This window comes from Hemitrygon akajei, chromosome 3 (genome assembly GCF_048418815.1).
Source record: "Hemitrygon akajei chromosome 3, sHemAka1.3, whole genome shotgun sequence".
Lineage (NCBI taxonomy): Eukaryota > Metazoa > Chordata > Chondrichthyes > Myliobatiformes > Dasyatidae > Hemitrygon > Hemitrygon akajei.
In genome coordinates, this window is record NC_133126.1 from 42,892,702 (window position 1) to 42,907,293 (window position 14,592).

Here is a 14,592-nt window from a genome sequence, read left to right on the forward strand (position 1 = left end):
ATTTACTGAAAACAATCATTTTTTTGATGTTGAATGAAAGGTTATGGTTATTGCACCATTCAGACAATTTCTGCACCTCTTCTCTGTATGTTATTTGTAATTAATCCATTTACTGCAGCGGCGGCATCTGCAAATTTGATGGTGGAGTTGGTGATGTGGCGGGGCACAGTCATGGGTGAAAGGAGTGTAACGGAGTGGGCTCAGTACACATCCGTGCGGTGCATTGGTGTTCCGGGCCAGGGAGGTTGGTGTGTACTTGCCTAGTCTGACTGTCTGGGTGCGATTGGTAGAAAGTCCAGAACCCAGTTGCAAATTGATGTATTGAATCCCAGACTGTGTAGTTTAATGGTCAACTTGTTGGGCAGTATGGTGTTGAAGGCAAAACTTAGTAGATTAGGCACAGATGTCCCTGTTTTGCAGGTGTTCCGGTATGATATGGAGAGCGATGGAGATGGCATCCTGGGCTGATGGGCAAAGTGGTGCTGGTCCCGTGTAGCAGTGATGGCACTCTACGTGGAACATAACGAGCCTCTCCAGGCATTTGGCAGCTATGGGGGTGAGAGTAACCCGTCTGTAGTTGCTGAGGCTTTCTACCACCACTGACTGGCTTTGGGAATGGTACGATGGTCGATGTTTTGAGGCATGCAGGGACCACAGCAAAGGACAGAGAGAAGATATAGATTTCAGCAGAATCCTCTGCCAGCTGACCAGTGCAGTCTCTGAGAACCCACCATCTGGTCCTGCTGCTCATCGTGTGTTGATACAGTGGAGAGTATGTCTCACCTCATGTGCTCAGTCTCAGCACCGTATCCTCCTCAGGATACAAGGCCTTCACCACTCTTCACTGTTGTCCCTCTCAGACCAAGCAAAGAAGTTATTTAGCTCCTCAGTTAGTGTGGTGTCACTGTTTGTAGGGCAGGAGATTTTTCCTTTATAGTCAGTGATAGACCTAATTCCTTCCAACATGCGTCAAGTGGTGGTGGTGTTACTGAAGTGTGACTCTGTTATTTGCATCTGTACTTGGCGGTTTTAATGCCTCTTTTAAGGTTTGACCTAGCTTCGCTGTATGCTGCAGCGTCTTTAAATTTGTCAGTAGCACCCTAAGCCCTGAGCAGATTCTGGATCTTGTTCATCCATGTCTTCTGATTCGGGAATACACGAATGTTCTTATTGCTGGGGACATTGTCTACACAGTATTTGATATAGTGCATGACCGCGATGGTGTATTCCTCCAAGTCAATTCCGGGTTCCAATGTGCACGCTCGAAGCAGTCCTGAAGCTGTGAGACAGCTCCTCAGACCATGCTGTCACTGACTTCCTTATCTCTGGTCTGTAGGCTGGAATTAGAAATAAAGACAGGTGATCAGACAGTCCCATGTGAGGACATAGATAAGCCCTGTATGTGTCCACAATATTGGTGTTAACCTGGTCCAGTGTATTTTTGCCCTTTGTGAGGCATTCCACATTCCAGTAAAATTTAGGGAATACTGTCTTAAGGTTGACTTGGTTGAACTCACCGACTACAATGAAGGCGTCGTCAGGGTAGGCAGACAGTTGCTTATTAATAATGCAGTTGTGCGAATGCTAACTTAGTGTTGGCCTGTGGTGGAATGTAGACTGCTATGATGTTAACAACTGTGAGTTCTTTCAGCAGGAAGAAAGGCCTGCACTTCAGCATGAAATATTCCAGGCTGGGACAGCAGTGACTATCAATGATGACAGAGTTCGTACACCAGCCATTGTTAGCATGAATGCATAAGCCACTGCCTAATTGCTTACTGAAACCTTGGTTGTCAGCCTGGCTCGCAAACTCAGTAGCTGCATCGGGTATGTTATGATCCGGCCAGGTTTCAGTGAAGATCATTACGTAGCAGTTGAGTAAATTCCTTTGTGGGCTAAGTCACAGTCTGGTTTCATCCAATTTATTAGCGATTGATCAGTTGTTTGCGAGGAAGACTCTCAGAAGTTGGGGGCTTGATTGGTGTAGCTTTTAGACTAGCACGAATCCTGGCTCGCTTACCAAACTTCTGCATCCTCTTGTTGTGCTCCCTACTGGGGGTAGTGTCGAGGCTCGCCCCGATGTTATGGTGATCTCTGACAGTATGTGTTCTGTGAGAGTGAGCTGAGAGCTCTTAATACACTTGGTATTGATATTCAGAAGTTCTCGTTGGTTATATCGTACACCCGGTGCTTGTAAGAAAGGCACTTGGAAGTGGGGGCTTCAAAGGCCTGGCTTTTATCCTAGCAAGGATCCCAGTTCTCTTACTACATTTGTGCTTTCTCTCGCTGAGCCTTGGTACCCCCAATATGTACCTCAAGTAACTGTGATTTTTGACATTCAGTTATGCATGTCTTTTTCCTGAATATTGAAACAAGTCACAATCTGCCTTCATATCCTTACATCTTATTGTCTGCCTGCACTACACTTCCTCTGTTACATTTTTATTTTTCACACTCTTCCCATAAGATGGCAGTGCACTTGAATGCAGCTGCTTCTAGGGGGTCAACCAAAGGTGCTATTGTCTTTCTTTAAACGTATCTTTAACAATCACAAGACCTTGCTGGATATTAAGAACTTAAGGTACTGAAAGATTTACCCCATCAGCAAGTTGTTCATTGGTGGAGAAACTGAAGCAGGTCGACTTGGTGCGGACTGTGATGCTGCCTGTGGCGGAGAGGCGACGGTACGTGGAAGCGTGCAGTCTAACGGCAAGTGATCATCCTAGTTGCTTTTCTTGTGATCGCAAGATCTTGTTAGACATTGGTTGTGAAGAATGCTGCAAGTCCAATTCATTAATTTATTGGTGAACAGCGTGGGCAGCTGACGGGGTTGTGGCAAGGACTAGGCCTCAAACCATGGTGTTGCCTATTTGCAGCCACCCAGAGGGAGGCATCAGAGTTGGGCACTCCACTGGAGTGCCAGAGGTAGAGTGGTGCAGTGCCCATGCTGACTGCTGCCCCCCCAGTGTTCACTCGGCAGAAGACAAGCTGTATTGTGTTTGACTGCAGACTACTACAACATTCATGGACTCAGGGACTTGGACTACACATTTGTTGTGTTCCTGTGTTTTACTGCTGACTTATATGTGCCTGGAAACAACGGGCCTTGTGCTCTGTATGACTGTTGTTACCGTGGCCCCAGAGTAACGCTGTTTCATTTGGCCATATTCATGGGTATTCATTATGGTTGAATGACAACTAACCTTGAACTTGTACTACCTCAATGCATTGATGCAATGAAATGATCTGTATGGATGGCATGCAAAAACAAAGTTTCTCAATGTACCTCACTTTTGTAACAATAATAAGGCAATTTACCAACTGCTTCACTGTCCCATGGGAATTTGGTACAGTGGGCATAACAAAGAAACCCAAAGTGAGTGCAACTTCGGAACTTATGGTGCAGCAGTATGTGATGGCTCTCTCCTTCCTTGGAGAGACATAATCTATCAGTTTTTGGCCTTCCAAATCATCTGATAGACTACAAATATATCATCCCTCAAATGGAATGAGTCTAAACATTTTCAAGATGGTATCATAACTCAGAATATCAATTTGGGAATACAAACTGATACTAAGAGCTTATAAGATTCCCAATCATAACACATCCTGAACTCCCAGCATCTCAGTGATCCTGCACTTCCAGAGCACCAGCGTGCATCATAAATATCTAAAAGAAAGGATTATTCCATTCAATAATACAGGTCATTAAAATTCAAGGTTCTCACATAAAATGGTAGGAACGATGCTTACCAAACACATGAAATCCTAATGTGCAGGTGTAAGTGGCCCATTCAATGTCCCTGACATTTTCAACACTCACCACTTGCTTGCAGGCTGAAGGCATCCCTGATGACGAAGAGCAGAGAATTTGGCACAAAGGAATGAGAATTGAAATGAATTTTATCACTTACCATCTATGCCACAGACTTCATGCATTCACTTTGAGCCAAGAAATTACAAGATCAAGATGCCAGCCATGCTTACAGGTCGGGGGCATCACAACTGGTTGGTATCCTTTGTTTTACAAAATACCTTTTAAACAAATAATTCTATTTGAAAATGCCATCCAGGATTAGAACCCCACAAAAATCCAGCAGGTTTGATAAATGATAATATTGACAAATGATGAGAACTATTTCTTTAACACCGATCTCAAAACCCTGGCTAATATATTCTGAAAGGTTTCCAAGTTACATGTTCAATTGAAAATATTATAAGAATGCTTTGGAAAATCACACATTAAGAGGTTTGCTTAACCATGACATTTTCTTTAGATACCATTAGGAGATGTTCTAATTAAACTTCCCACTTTATTTTGTAGCTTTACTGCAGTTGCATATAATCTTTGAGTTGAGTGAAGAAACTTGGTTACATCTTACTGGTAATACTATCTGTTGTGTAAGGAGCTACTTTCTTGTGGTATCAAAGGATTTTTGTACATTCCATAACTTATTAATATGCATTCATGGACTTTAATAATAAAGAAGGATTTGTATAAAGTTTAGAGCATTGTCACAGTGAAGTTGTCTTGGGGATTTTCTGTGAAGAAACGGAGCAAGTCACTAAAATATTGCAAACATCACATTTACATTTTTGAAATATTCTTTGGCTCTATCTGATTAACTGTGAGTGTATTATGGCAATGGTGTTAAATACCCTGGCTTGGCTCCCTCTGTCTCTAAACTGGTTGGATATCTAGGGTATGTGATAGCAACATTCAGTGCCAGTGACTGTACAATCTGGAGGAAAGACTAGGAGAGAGGGAGAATGAAGGAGGAGTGAGAGGGAGGGAGACGAGGTAGGGGGCAAGGAGGCAGAGGGGGTGATAGAGGGGCTGAGAGCAGGCAGAGAGTGAAAGAAGGAGACAGAGGAGGGGTGGTTAGAGTGGGTTAGAGGGGAGGTTTGAGGGTGAAGGGGGAGATGGGGCTGGATGAATGGGGGATGTGATATCAGATTCAGATTCAGTTTATTGTCATTGAGAAACCACAAATGCAATGCAGTTAAAAAATGAGACAACGTTCCTCCAGAATGATATCACAAAAGCATATGACAAAACAGACTACACCAGAAAATCCACATAACGTTTGGCAATCTCTGATCCAGAGTCCGGAGAGGTTGCTGCGTATTAATATCGCGCTACCGTCTTAGCGCATTCCCCGGAAAGGAACTCCAAATCCACCAGACAAACAAGACCAAAAACTAAAGCTACAAGACCTGCACAAAACCACATAGTTACAACATATAGTTACAACAGTGCAAACAATAGCATAATTGATAAAAAAAAACAGACCATGGGCACAGTAAAAATAGTCCAAAGATGTTAAAGGACTATAAGTTCAAAAGAAATCACCACAGTTTCCACAAGTCCCCAGGGTCCCAACAGGCTTGCCATCCCACGCTGGCGGCAGAAGGGAGTACCCCCGCTATGGACTTCCATGGCGCCGCCCGACTCAGCCTCGCAGACGCAGCACACAATGAGAGCTCTGTCGAACCCAGCCTCGCAGACACAGTACACACCAAAAGCAACCTGACCGCAGCGGACTCCGAGTCTGTTGAACTTTTGAGCCGACTACCATCCCCTCCGGCACAGCTTCTCCGAGCACCATCCTCTGCCGAGCGTATTAAGACAGCCCCACCAATGGCCATCGGCAACGCGACCCCGAGGACTGGAGCCTGTTCTCAGCAGAGTCCCGGACCTCACAGCAGCAGCAGCAACGAAGAAGGTCTTCCTGGAGATTTCATGATGTTCCTCCGTGCTCCCACATCTGTTTTCAATCGATTATGATTGCGCATGGCACTCCACTTCACAAATAACAGATAATCAGCTCCGGAGTGACCGCTGCAAGCTACGTCGCGCCGCCATCTTGGATCTTCCACATATGGTAACCCTTTCATTCCTGGAATTATTCTTGTGAGTCTTTCCTGAACCCTCTCCAATGTCAGTATATCCTTTCTAAAATAAGGAGCCCAAAACTGCACACAATACTCCAAGTGTGGTCTCACGAGTGTCTTATACAGCCTCAGCATCACATCCCTGCTCTTATATTCTATACCTCTGGAAATGAATGCCAACATTACATTCACCTTCTGCACCACCGATTCAACCTGGAGGTTAACCTTTAGGGAATCCTGCACAAGGACTCCCAAGTCCCTTTGCATCTTTGCATTTTGAATTCTCTCCCCATCTAAATAATAGTCTGCCTGTTTATTCCTTCCACCAAAGTGCACGACCATACACTTTCATTGTATTTCATTTGCCACTTCTTTGCCCATTCCCCTAAACTATCTAAGTCTCTCTGCAGGCTTTCTATTTCCTCAACACTACCCTCTCCTCCACCTATCTTTGTATCATTGGCAAATTTAGCCAAAAATCCATTAATCCCATAGTCCAAATCATTGACATACATCGTAAAAAGCAGTGGTCCCAACACCAACCCCTGTGGAACTCCAAGGGTAACTGGAAGCCAGCCAGAATAGGATCCCTTTATTCCCATTCTCTGCCGATCAGCCAATGCTCCACCCATACTAGTAACTTCCCTGTAATTCCATGGGCTCTTATCTTACTAAGCAGCCTCATGTGTGGCACCTTATCAAAGGCCTTCTGAAAATCCAAGTACACCACGTCTACTGCATCTCCTTTGTCTCCCTGCTTGCAATTTCCTCAAAAAATTGCAGTAGGTTTGTCAGGCAGGATTCTCCTTTCAGGAAACCATGCTGGCTTTGGCCTATCTTGTCATGTGCCTCCAGGCACTCTGTAATTTCATCCCTAACAATCATTTCCAACAACTTCTCACCACTGATTTCAGGCTAACAGGTCTATAGTTTGAGATGAATTCTTTTCAGGCCTATGTGAGTTCATTAATTAGGAAATTATTTCAGACACTGGGACTTTGGCTTGGGTACTATGCAGTCAAGTGCTGGATGGATCCTGGAGATTCTGGTGACAAGTAGTCCTGATCATTCTGCACAGTAGTTATTTCCTACCATTAACTAGTCGCTCATGGATGATTGTCACCTCTGCTACATTAGACTTTTAGATTGAAGAAACACGCAGATGAGTTTCACAATTAAACTTGTAGTGATCCCCTGCTCACTCTGACATGTAAAAACTAAATCATTTGTTCTTGCAAGTCTACTTCCAGTCAAATTCTACCTTGATATTATGGGAAATTTTAAGAATTAACATTGGCACAGCTTCAGCATCTATCATTTAGTTTCTTTGTATTGTTTATCCTTTAAAGAAGTCTAAAAGCATTAGCCTGATGATATGAGATCAGGAGAGACAGAAGACAGCCCATGTAACCACATGCATGTCTTTAACTATCTATAAAAGCTAATTACTAATGCTGGACATGAACAGCCATAAAGACACTGATCTTGTCATCAAAGAAATCCTCTCTCATGGAAATATCACATGAATATTATTAATATTATTATTATTCAGATATAGGCCCTTCTGGCCTTTAAGCCATGCTGCCTAGAAAGCCCTTGGTTTAATGGGACAATATACAATGACCAATTAACTTACCAACCAGTATCTCCTTGGACTGTGGGATGAAACCAACATGGTCACAGGGAGAACGTACAAACTCCTTACAGGCAGTGATGGGAATTGAACCCCCATGCACGGTAAAGCATTGTGAATTGCACCATTATACTACCATGCCACCCCAATATGTGACAGAAATGATTAACTAAGAGTCTAAAACAGACCATTCAACAACAAAGTATTTGTATCATAACTTTAATATATTCAAACATAGAAAGGTGTTTCAAAGGAGTGTTATCAAACAAAATCTGGGTGACATAAAGAGATATCTGGTAGGCTTAAAGGGATAGAGAATGAGAGATAGACATTGAGAAAGGAATGCAGGGCTCAAGGCTCAAGTGGTTTAAAGCATCAATGATGGCACAACACAACATAATGCTGCCCTTGCAAAGAGCAAGACAGTAGAAGTTTACAATGATAGAGGGGATTTGCTGTAAGGATCAGAATTTCAGAACAGGACAGGGAGTCAATACACATTATTTAGTTTGAAAGGCACAAATTGTTCTTTGAAACAAACTGCAAATTAAACTAATATTTATTTAGAATCTAACAAATGTAATACTTACAGTATAGGATCTCATAATCACCAGAATTAGAGATTAAGTACTGAGAATCAATCGACCAGTCAAGGTGTGTGATAAAACTGGAGTGACCCTAGGAGAGGGAAGAAATAATATCTATCTGGATTATATAGTGAAAATGGTTACGGTTATACATAACTGTCCCTTTGGAGCTGTTTCTGAAAATTGTATGCAAAGGAAAGTTACACATTGATCTAAAAACATTGTTGCACCTGGTTTTTAGATGAAAAGTTCAGGTTGGTCATCAATGTCCTTTCCTCTTTATTCACCAAGTTAATTAGGCTGCTGAGAAATTTAGTCCAATTTTAACTTACAGCCACTGCCTGTTAGTTTCTGATATTTGCTAACATTTTATAACCAAGGCTAATTCAACATCATTCTACTTATACCACTTTCATAGTTAAAAAGTCCAAAAGTTTAGCAAGGATATATAAGCATTAAACCTAATTTAGATTAAATTCAACTTACTGAGCATTTACCAACTCGACTGTATTTTCTGCCATTTTCACTCAGTGTGTAGATGTAGATATAATTATCATGCGAGCCAATAGCTAAAAAATTTCCTTCTAAAAACAAAACAAATCACAAAGTAAAATAAATTACTGAATTTAATTGAAGTAAAATGTGATTATTAAAAATATAACAATCTTCTCAAAATACACAAATAAATTATCATGCTACAGCTAGGACATTATACAAACTAAAGATATACCAGTCAGAAGAGTTAAATAATATTACACCAAAAATCAACTTTTATTTGTAAGAGTTCATTGCTTACTGAAATTGAGCTCAAAAATGGTTAGTGATACAACTTTGAAAGCAGTATGACCATAATTTTGTCTGACTCTGAGGTAAACTTATTGTAAGCTTAGCTGCATTTCTGATTTGAAAATAAAATGTTTTTGATAATTTGTAAAAGTATGGCTAGATATATATTCTTATTTAAATATGACTTGTATAATTCCACTTGTAGTTTTAGGCAGATGCTATCTGTCAGGATATTTTCTGCTCTATTGCTGTCTCTGAGTTACACGCCGCAAAATAGAACATTTATTAACAATTCTAACCACACGTACCACGACCTAAGCCAAATATTGTGACACTCATGGATATAAAATGCCATGTATTTTGGAGGATCTGAGATGCTGTGATAACATTTTTAAAGTACAAGTCATGGATAAGAGATTCACGCAATGCAGCCGTGTCAGTAGATAGTGTATCAAAAGCTTAAGTGTTACAAAAACAAGTGTTAAGGAAAGCATCTTGGAAATCCGAATATTCTGATTTCTCAGCTCTGCCTGGTGTAGTTTATCCCACAAAGTATGTTCGTATCCTGTTGAATATGTTACCCATAGCCATTAAGTTCAAGTTCCTGGGCATTAAGATCTCTGAGGATCTAACCTGGTCCCAACATATTGATGCAGCTATAAAGAAAGCAACTTCATTAGTAGTTTGAGGAGATTTGGTTTGTCATCTAAGACACTCAAACTTCTATAGATGGATCATGGAGAGCATTCTGACAGGCTGCATCACTGTCTGGTATGGGGGGTGGGGCTATTGCACAGGACCGAAAGAAGCTGCATAAAGTTGTAAAATTAGTCAGCTCTATCATGGGTACTAGCCTCCATAGTATCCATGACATCTTCAAGAAGTGGTGCCTTAGGAAGGTGGTGTCCATCATTAAGGATCCTGACTACCCAGTACATGCCCTCTTCTCACTGTTACCGTCAGGAAGGCACACTCTCAGCAATTCAGGAACAGCTTTTTCCTCTCTGCCATCTGATTCCTAAATGGACATTGAACCCATGAACATTACCTTACTGGTGCTCCCGGTGTGGCCTTTTATATATTGGTGAGACCCGACGCAGACTGGGAGACCATTTCGCTGAACACCTACGCTCGGTCTGCCAGAGAAAGCAGGATCTCCCAGTGGCCACACACTTTAATTCCACGTCCCATTCCCATTCTGATATGTCTATCCATGGCCTCCTCTACTGTCAAGATGAATCCACACTCAGGTTGGAGGAACAACACCTTATATACCGGCTGGGTAGCCTCCAACCTGATGGCATGAACATTGACTTCTCTAACTTCCGTTAATGCCCCGCCTCCCCTTCTTACCCCATCCCTGACTTATTTAGTTGTTTGTTTTTTTTCTCTCTCTCTGCCATTCACCCTGCCTGTTCTCCATCTCCCTCTGGTGCTCCACCCTCCCCCCCCCCCCCCCCACTTTCTTTCTCCTGAGGCCTCCCGTCCCATGATCCTTTCCCTTCTCCAGCTCTGTATCACTTTCGTCAATCACCTTTCCAGCTCTTAGCTTCATCCCACCCCTTCTGGTCTTCTCCTATCATTTCGCATTTCCCCCTCCCCCCACTACTTTCAAATCTCTTACTATCTCTCCTTTCAGTTGGTCCTGACGAAGGGTCTCGGCCCGAAACGTTGACAGTGCTTCTCCTATAGATGCTGCCTGGCCTGCTGTGTTCCACCAGCATTTTGTGTGTGTTGTTTGAATTTCCAGTATCTGCAGATTTCCTCGTGTTTGAACATTACCTTACTACTTTTTTTCCTTATGTTATCATGTATTGCTTTGTTCTACTACTGCTAAATTAACAAATTTCACAACAAACGCTGGTGATGATAAACCTGATTCTGATTAGTTGTACAACTCCATGCAGCTATAGACAGTTTGGCAGTGTGGCATGCTCAGTCATTAAGGTATCATGATATGAAGAATCAATAAAGAAATAGACGGGAAAACGTTTATAGGAAAGTGAAGAAGTCAAATGGAAAATATACATTAATTAAAGATGAGATGCACTTCCTTGCCAAGATTTCAGCAAGTGAAAAGAAAGACACAGATAGTTATAACTTTGAATCAGAGATTCATACAGCTATCCAATGGGCCCCACTCTTCTCTCTGCCATTATTGTCCAGAAATGTTTCCTTTTGAAATGAAAGTTTTAGTTCTCCCTTCCCCCCACTCCTGATGTTGGCAACAAGAGACTTGATCTCTGCTGCTTTGAATGCTCATTTCCAGCTCAAAGCCGTCAGTTATACTTTGAGATTTACAACTTGGCATTGGACAGCTGCAGGCCTGAAGCTGTGAAAATTCATATTAATCAGGGGAAACAATGGCGTAGAAATGCTTTCTTCCTTTGCAAGACTCTGAAATAGAATTCTAGGCATAATTTATCAGCAGAACTTCGAAAGAGCTGGGTACCTGGTGAATAACGCATGACTGAGAGCTGCTCATTCCCATCAGTGTGAACTGTCACCAAATCTTTTGACTCTGTATCCAGGACTAACCACCTGTTAACGAAACAAAATTCACTGCTCAGTTCTAAATGTTTTCCAAACAAGCATCTCAAACACCAGAACAGAGGGGCTGAGAGGGGCCTAAACAGAATAAACTGGAAGAATCTCTTTCCTTTAGCAGAAGGATTAACAACTAACAGCCATAGATGTAAGTGGTCTGGTAGAAGGATCCGGTGGGGGTGGGTGGTGTGAGTAGAACTGTATTATTTTCACAGCAAGTGGGAAGAATCTGGAGCTCACTTCCTGAAAGTAGCATGGCAATGGAAACCTCACCACACACAGTCAGGGCTTGGACACTCACTCCTGCAGGCTGCAGACAGGCACAGACAAGATGAACTGAATGGCCTTCATCAGAATAGTTAAGTTTTCCATGCTTTCAAAGTGCACCATTAACTGGAGTGCCTTCCAGTTTCCACTGGAGCCACTGTTGGTTGCTAGAATATCATTGAAATCTGTTTGGGGATATCCCGGTGATGATGGAAGCATTCCAGTTATCAAAGAGTCACATGCGAAATCCGGTTGTGTGTTGGTTAGTTGCCACTAGAGGTTAATTGTATAATTGACCATAATAATGAAACAGTGGCTTTGTTATGTTACACTTCAGTTAGATTATTTCAATATAAGTGGAACCAGTGTTAGATTATCTTACTGGTATTGATCCCCTTTTGATTTAGAACATAGAACAATACAGCATAGTATGGGCCCTTATGCCCATGACACAGTGACAACCTATATAAGCCTACCCATTGCTCAATCTACTGTATCCCTCCTACACAACTCGTCACTCTCCATTCTGCTTACATCCATGTGCCTGTCTGAGTCTCATACATATCTCTTACGAGCCTTTACCACCACCCGCAGCAGGATGCTCTAGGCATCTACTGCTCTCTGTGAAAAAAAACCCTTCCTCTGACATCACTGCTAAACTTTTTGTCACTCATCTTAAATAGATATTCTCCAGTATTGGCCATTGTCACCCTGTCCACTCTATGTAGTATCTATGCCTCTCATAATCTTATACACCTTTATCAAATTGACTCATCCTCCTTCACTCCAAAGAGAAAAGCCCTAGTTTGCTTAACCTTTCCTCATAAGATATGCTCTCTAATTCATGCAGCATCTTGGTAAATTTCCTCTGCATCATCTCCAAAACTTCCAGATCCTTCCAATAATGAAGCAACTAGAATGGAACACAATATTCCAAATGTGGTCTAACCAGAGTTTTATAGTGTTGCAACATAAGCTCGTGGGTCTTGAACTCAATTCCTCAACACACCATAAGCCTTCTTAACCATCCTATCATCTTATGTAGCAACTTTGAAGGATCTATGAAATTAGACCCCGAGATCCTTCAGACCTCCACATTGCTGAGAATCCTGCCATTAACCTTGAACTCCACCTTCAAGTTCAATCTTTCAAAGTGTATCACTTTACACTCTTCCAGATTAAACTCCATCTGCCATTTCTCCATTCTTGTCTACATACTATTTTAACTAATGACATCATCCACAACTCCATTAAACTTGGTGCCATCTGAAAACCTACCCTTCACCCTCCTCATCCAAGTCATTTATAAAAATTAAAAAGATTAGGCATCCCAGAACAGATCCCTGTGAAACACTGAACTCCAGGCAAAATATGCTTCATCCACTACCACCCAGTCTTCTGTGGGCGAGCCAATTGTGAATTCACAAAGCCAAATTTCCATGGATCCAATGCCTCATGACATCCTGGATGAGCCTACCATAGGGTATCTTGGCAAACACCTTACTTGACTCCATATACACCACATCCACAGCTCTACCCTTCATCAATTTGTTTTGTTACCTCCTTGAAAAATTCAATCATGTTTGTGAGGCATGACCTGCCCCGCACAAAGCCATGCTGACTGTCCCAGACTCTGCTTCTCCAAATGCTGGTAAATCCTGTCCCTAAGAATTCTTATTGACTTTCCCACTACTAACATAGGACTTGCAGGGCTATAATTCCCAGAATTTCCCCTATTACCTTTCTTGAACAATGGAACATCTCACACCCTCGATCCTCTGTTACTATTTCTGTGGCCATGGAGGATGCAAAGATATCATCAGTTTCGTTCCTCACTTCCCACCGTAACCTGGGTATATCCCATCCATCCCTGTGCAATTACCCATCCTAATGTTTTTCAGCAGCTTTAACACTGCACCTTTCTTAACCTTTACATGCTCCAGCATAATAGCCTGTTCTATGATGATCTCATGTTTGTGGAAGTCCCTCTCCCTGGTGAATACTGAAGCAAAATATTCATTAAGGACCTCTCCTACCTCCTCCAACTCCACCCATGTTACGTCCTTTATCTCACATCGGTTCTACCCTCATTCTAGTCATCTTCTTGTTCCTCACATATGTGTAGAATGGTATGGGGTTTTTGGGCAATCTAATTCACCAAGGCCTTCTTCTGGCCCCTTCAGATCTCCTAAGTCCCTTCTTAAGCTCCTTTTTGGCTATTTTACAATGCTCAAAAGCCCTGTCTGATTTTTGCTTCCCAACACTTCATTCTCCCTCTTTACTAAATGTTCCAATTCTCTCATCAGCCATCGTTCCTTAACCATACCATCCTTTCCCTTCCTCAATGGGACCAAACCATCCAGAACCACATGCAAGTGCTCCCTAAACAACCTCCATATTTCTGCCTTGCGTTTCTCCGAGAACATCTTTTCTTAAGTTATGATCCCAAGTATCTACCAAATATCATCATAATGCTTCTTTTCTAGTCGGCCTGTCCACATACTATGTCAAGAATCCTTCCTGGTCACACCGAATAATTTCTGCCCCATCTAAACCTTCTGCACTAAGGAGGTGCCAATCAATATCAGTGAAGTTGGACTTACTCAAGACAACAACCCTGTTATTTTTGTACCTTTCCAAAATCTGCCTACCTATCTCTTCCTAAGTGTCCCTATTAATACTGGGGGGGGGGGGGGGGGGCAGTAGAATAATTGCTCCCTTCCTGTTTCTGATTTTTCACCCACACTGACTCAGCAGAGTATCCCTTCATAACGTCCTCCCTTTCTTCAGCTACGATATTATCGCTGATTAGCAATGCCACCTCCCCCACACCCTCCTCTTTTAATTCTCTCCCTATTCCTTTTGAAGCATCTAAAC

At 42.2% G+C, this 14,592-nt stretch overlaps 1 protein-coding gene across 11 annotated transcripts in view; it reads right to left on the reverse strand.

The window, feature by feature from the left end:
- eml1 (EMAP like 1) overlaps positions 1-14,592 on the reverse strand; it is a 223,163-nt gene that overhangs the window by 10,748 nt on the left and 197,823 nt on the right. For all 11 annotated transcript variants that reach the window (XM_073039693.1, XM_073039691.1, XM_073039692.1 and 8 more), the window contains 4 exons: positions 11,354-11,442; positions 8,602-8,699; positions 8,119-8,206; positions 3,754-3,849 (listed from right to left, as the gene is read on the reverse strand). In XM_073039693.1, coding sequence (XP_072895794.1) covers positions 3,754-3,849; positions 8,119-8,206; positions 8,602-8,699; positions 11,354-11,442 — 371 coding nt within the window. The remainder of the gene's footprint in view (positions 1-3,753; positions 3,850-8,118; positions 8,207-8,601; positions 8,700-11,353; positions 11,443-14,592) is intronic.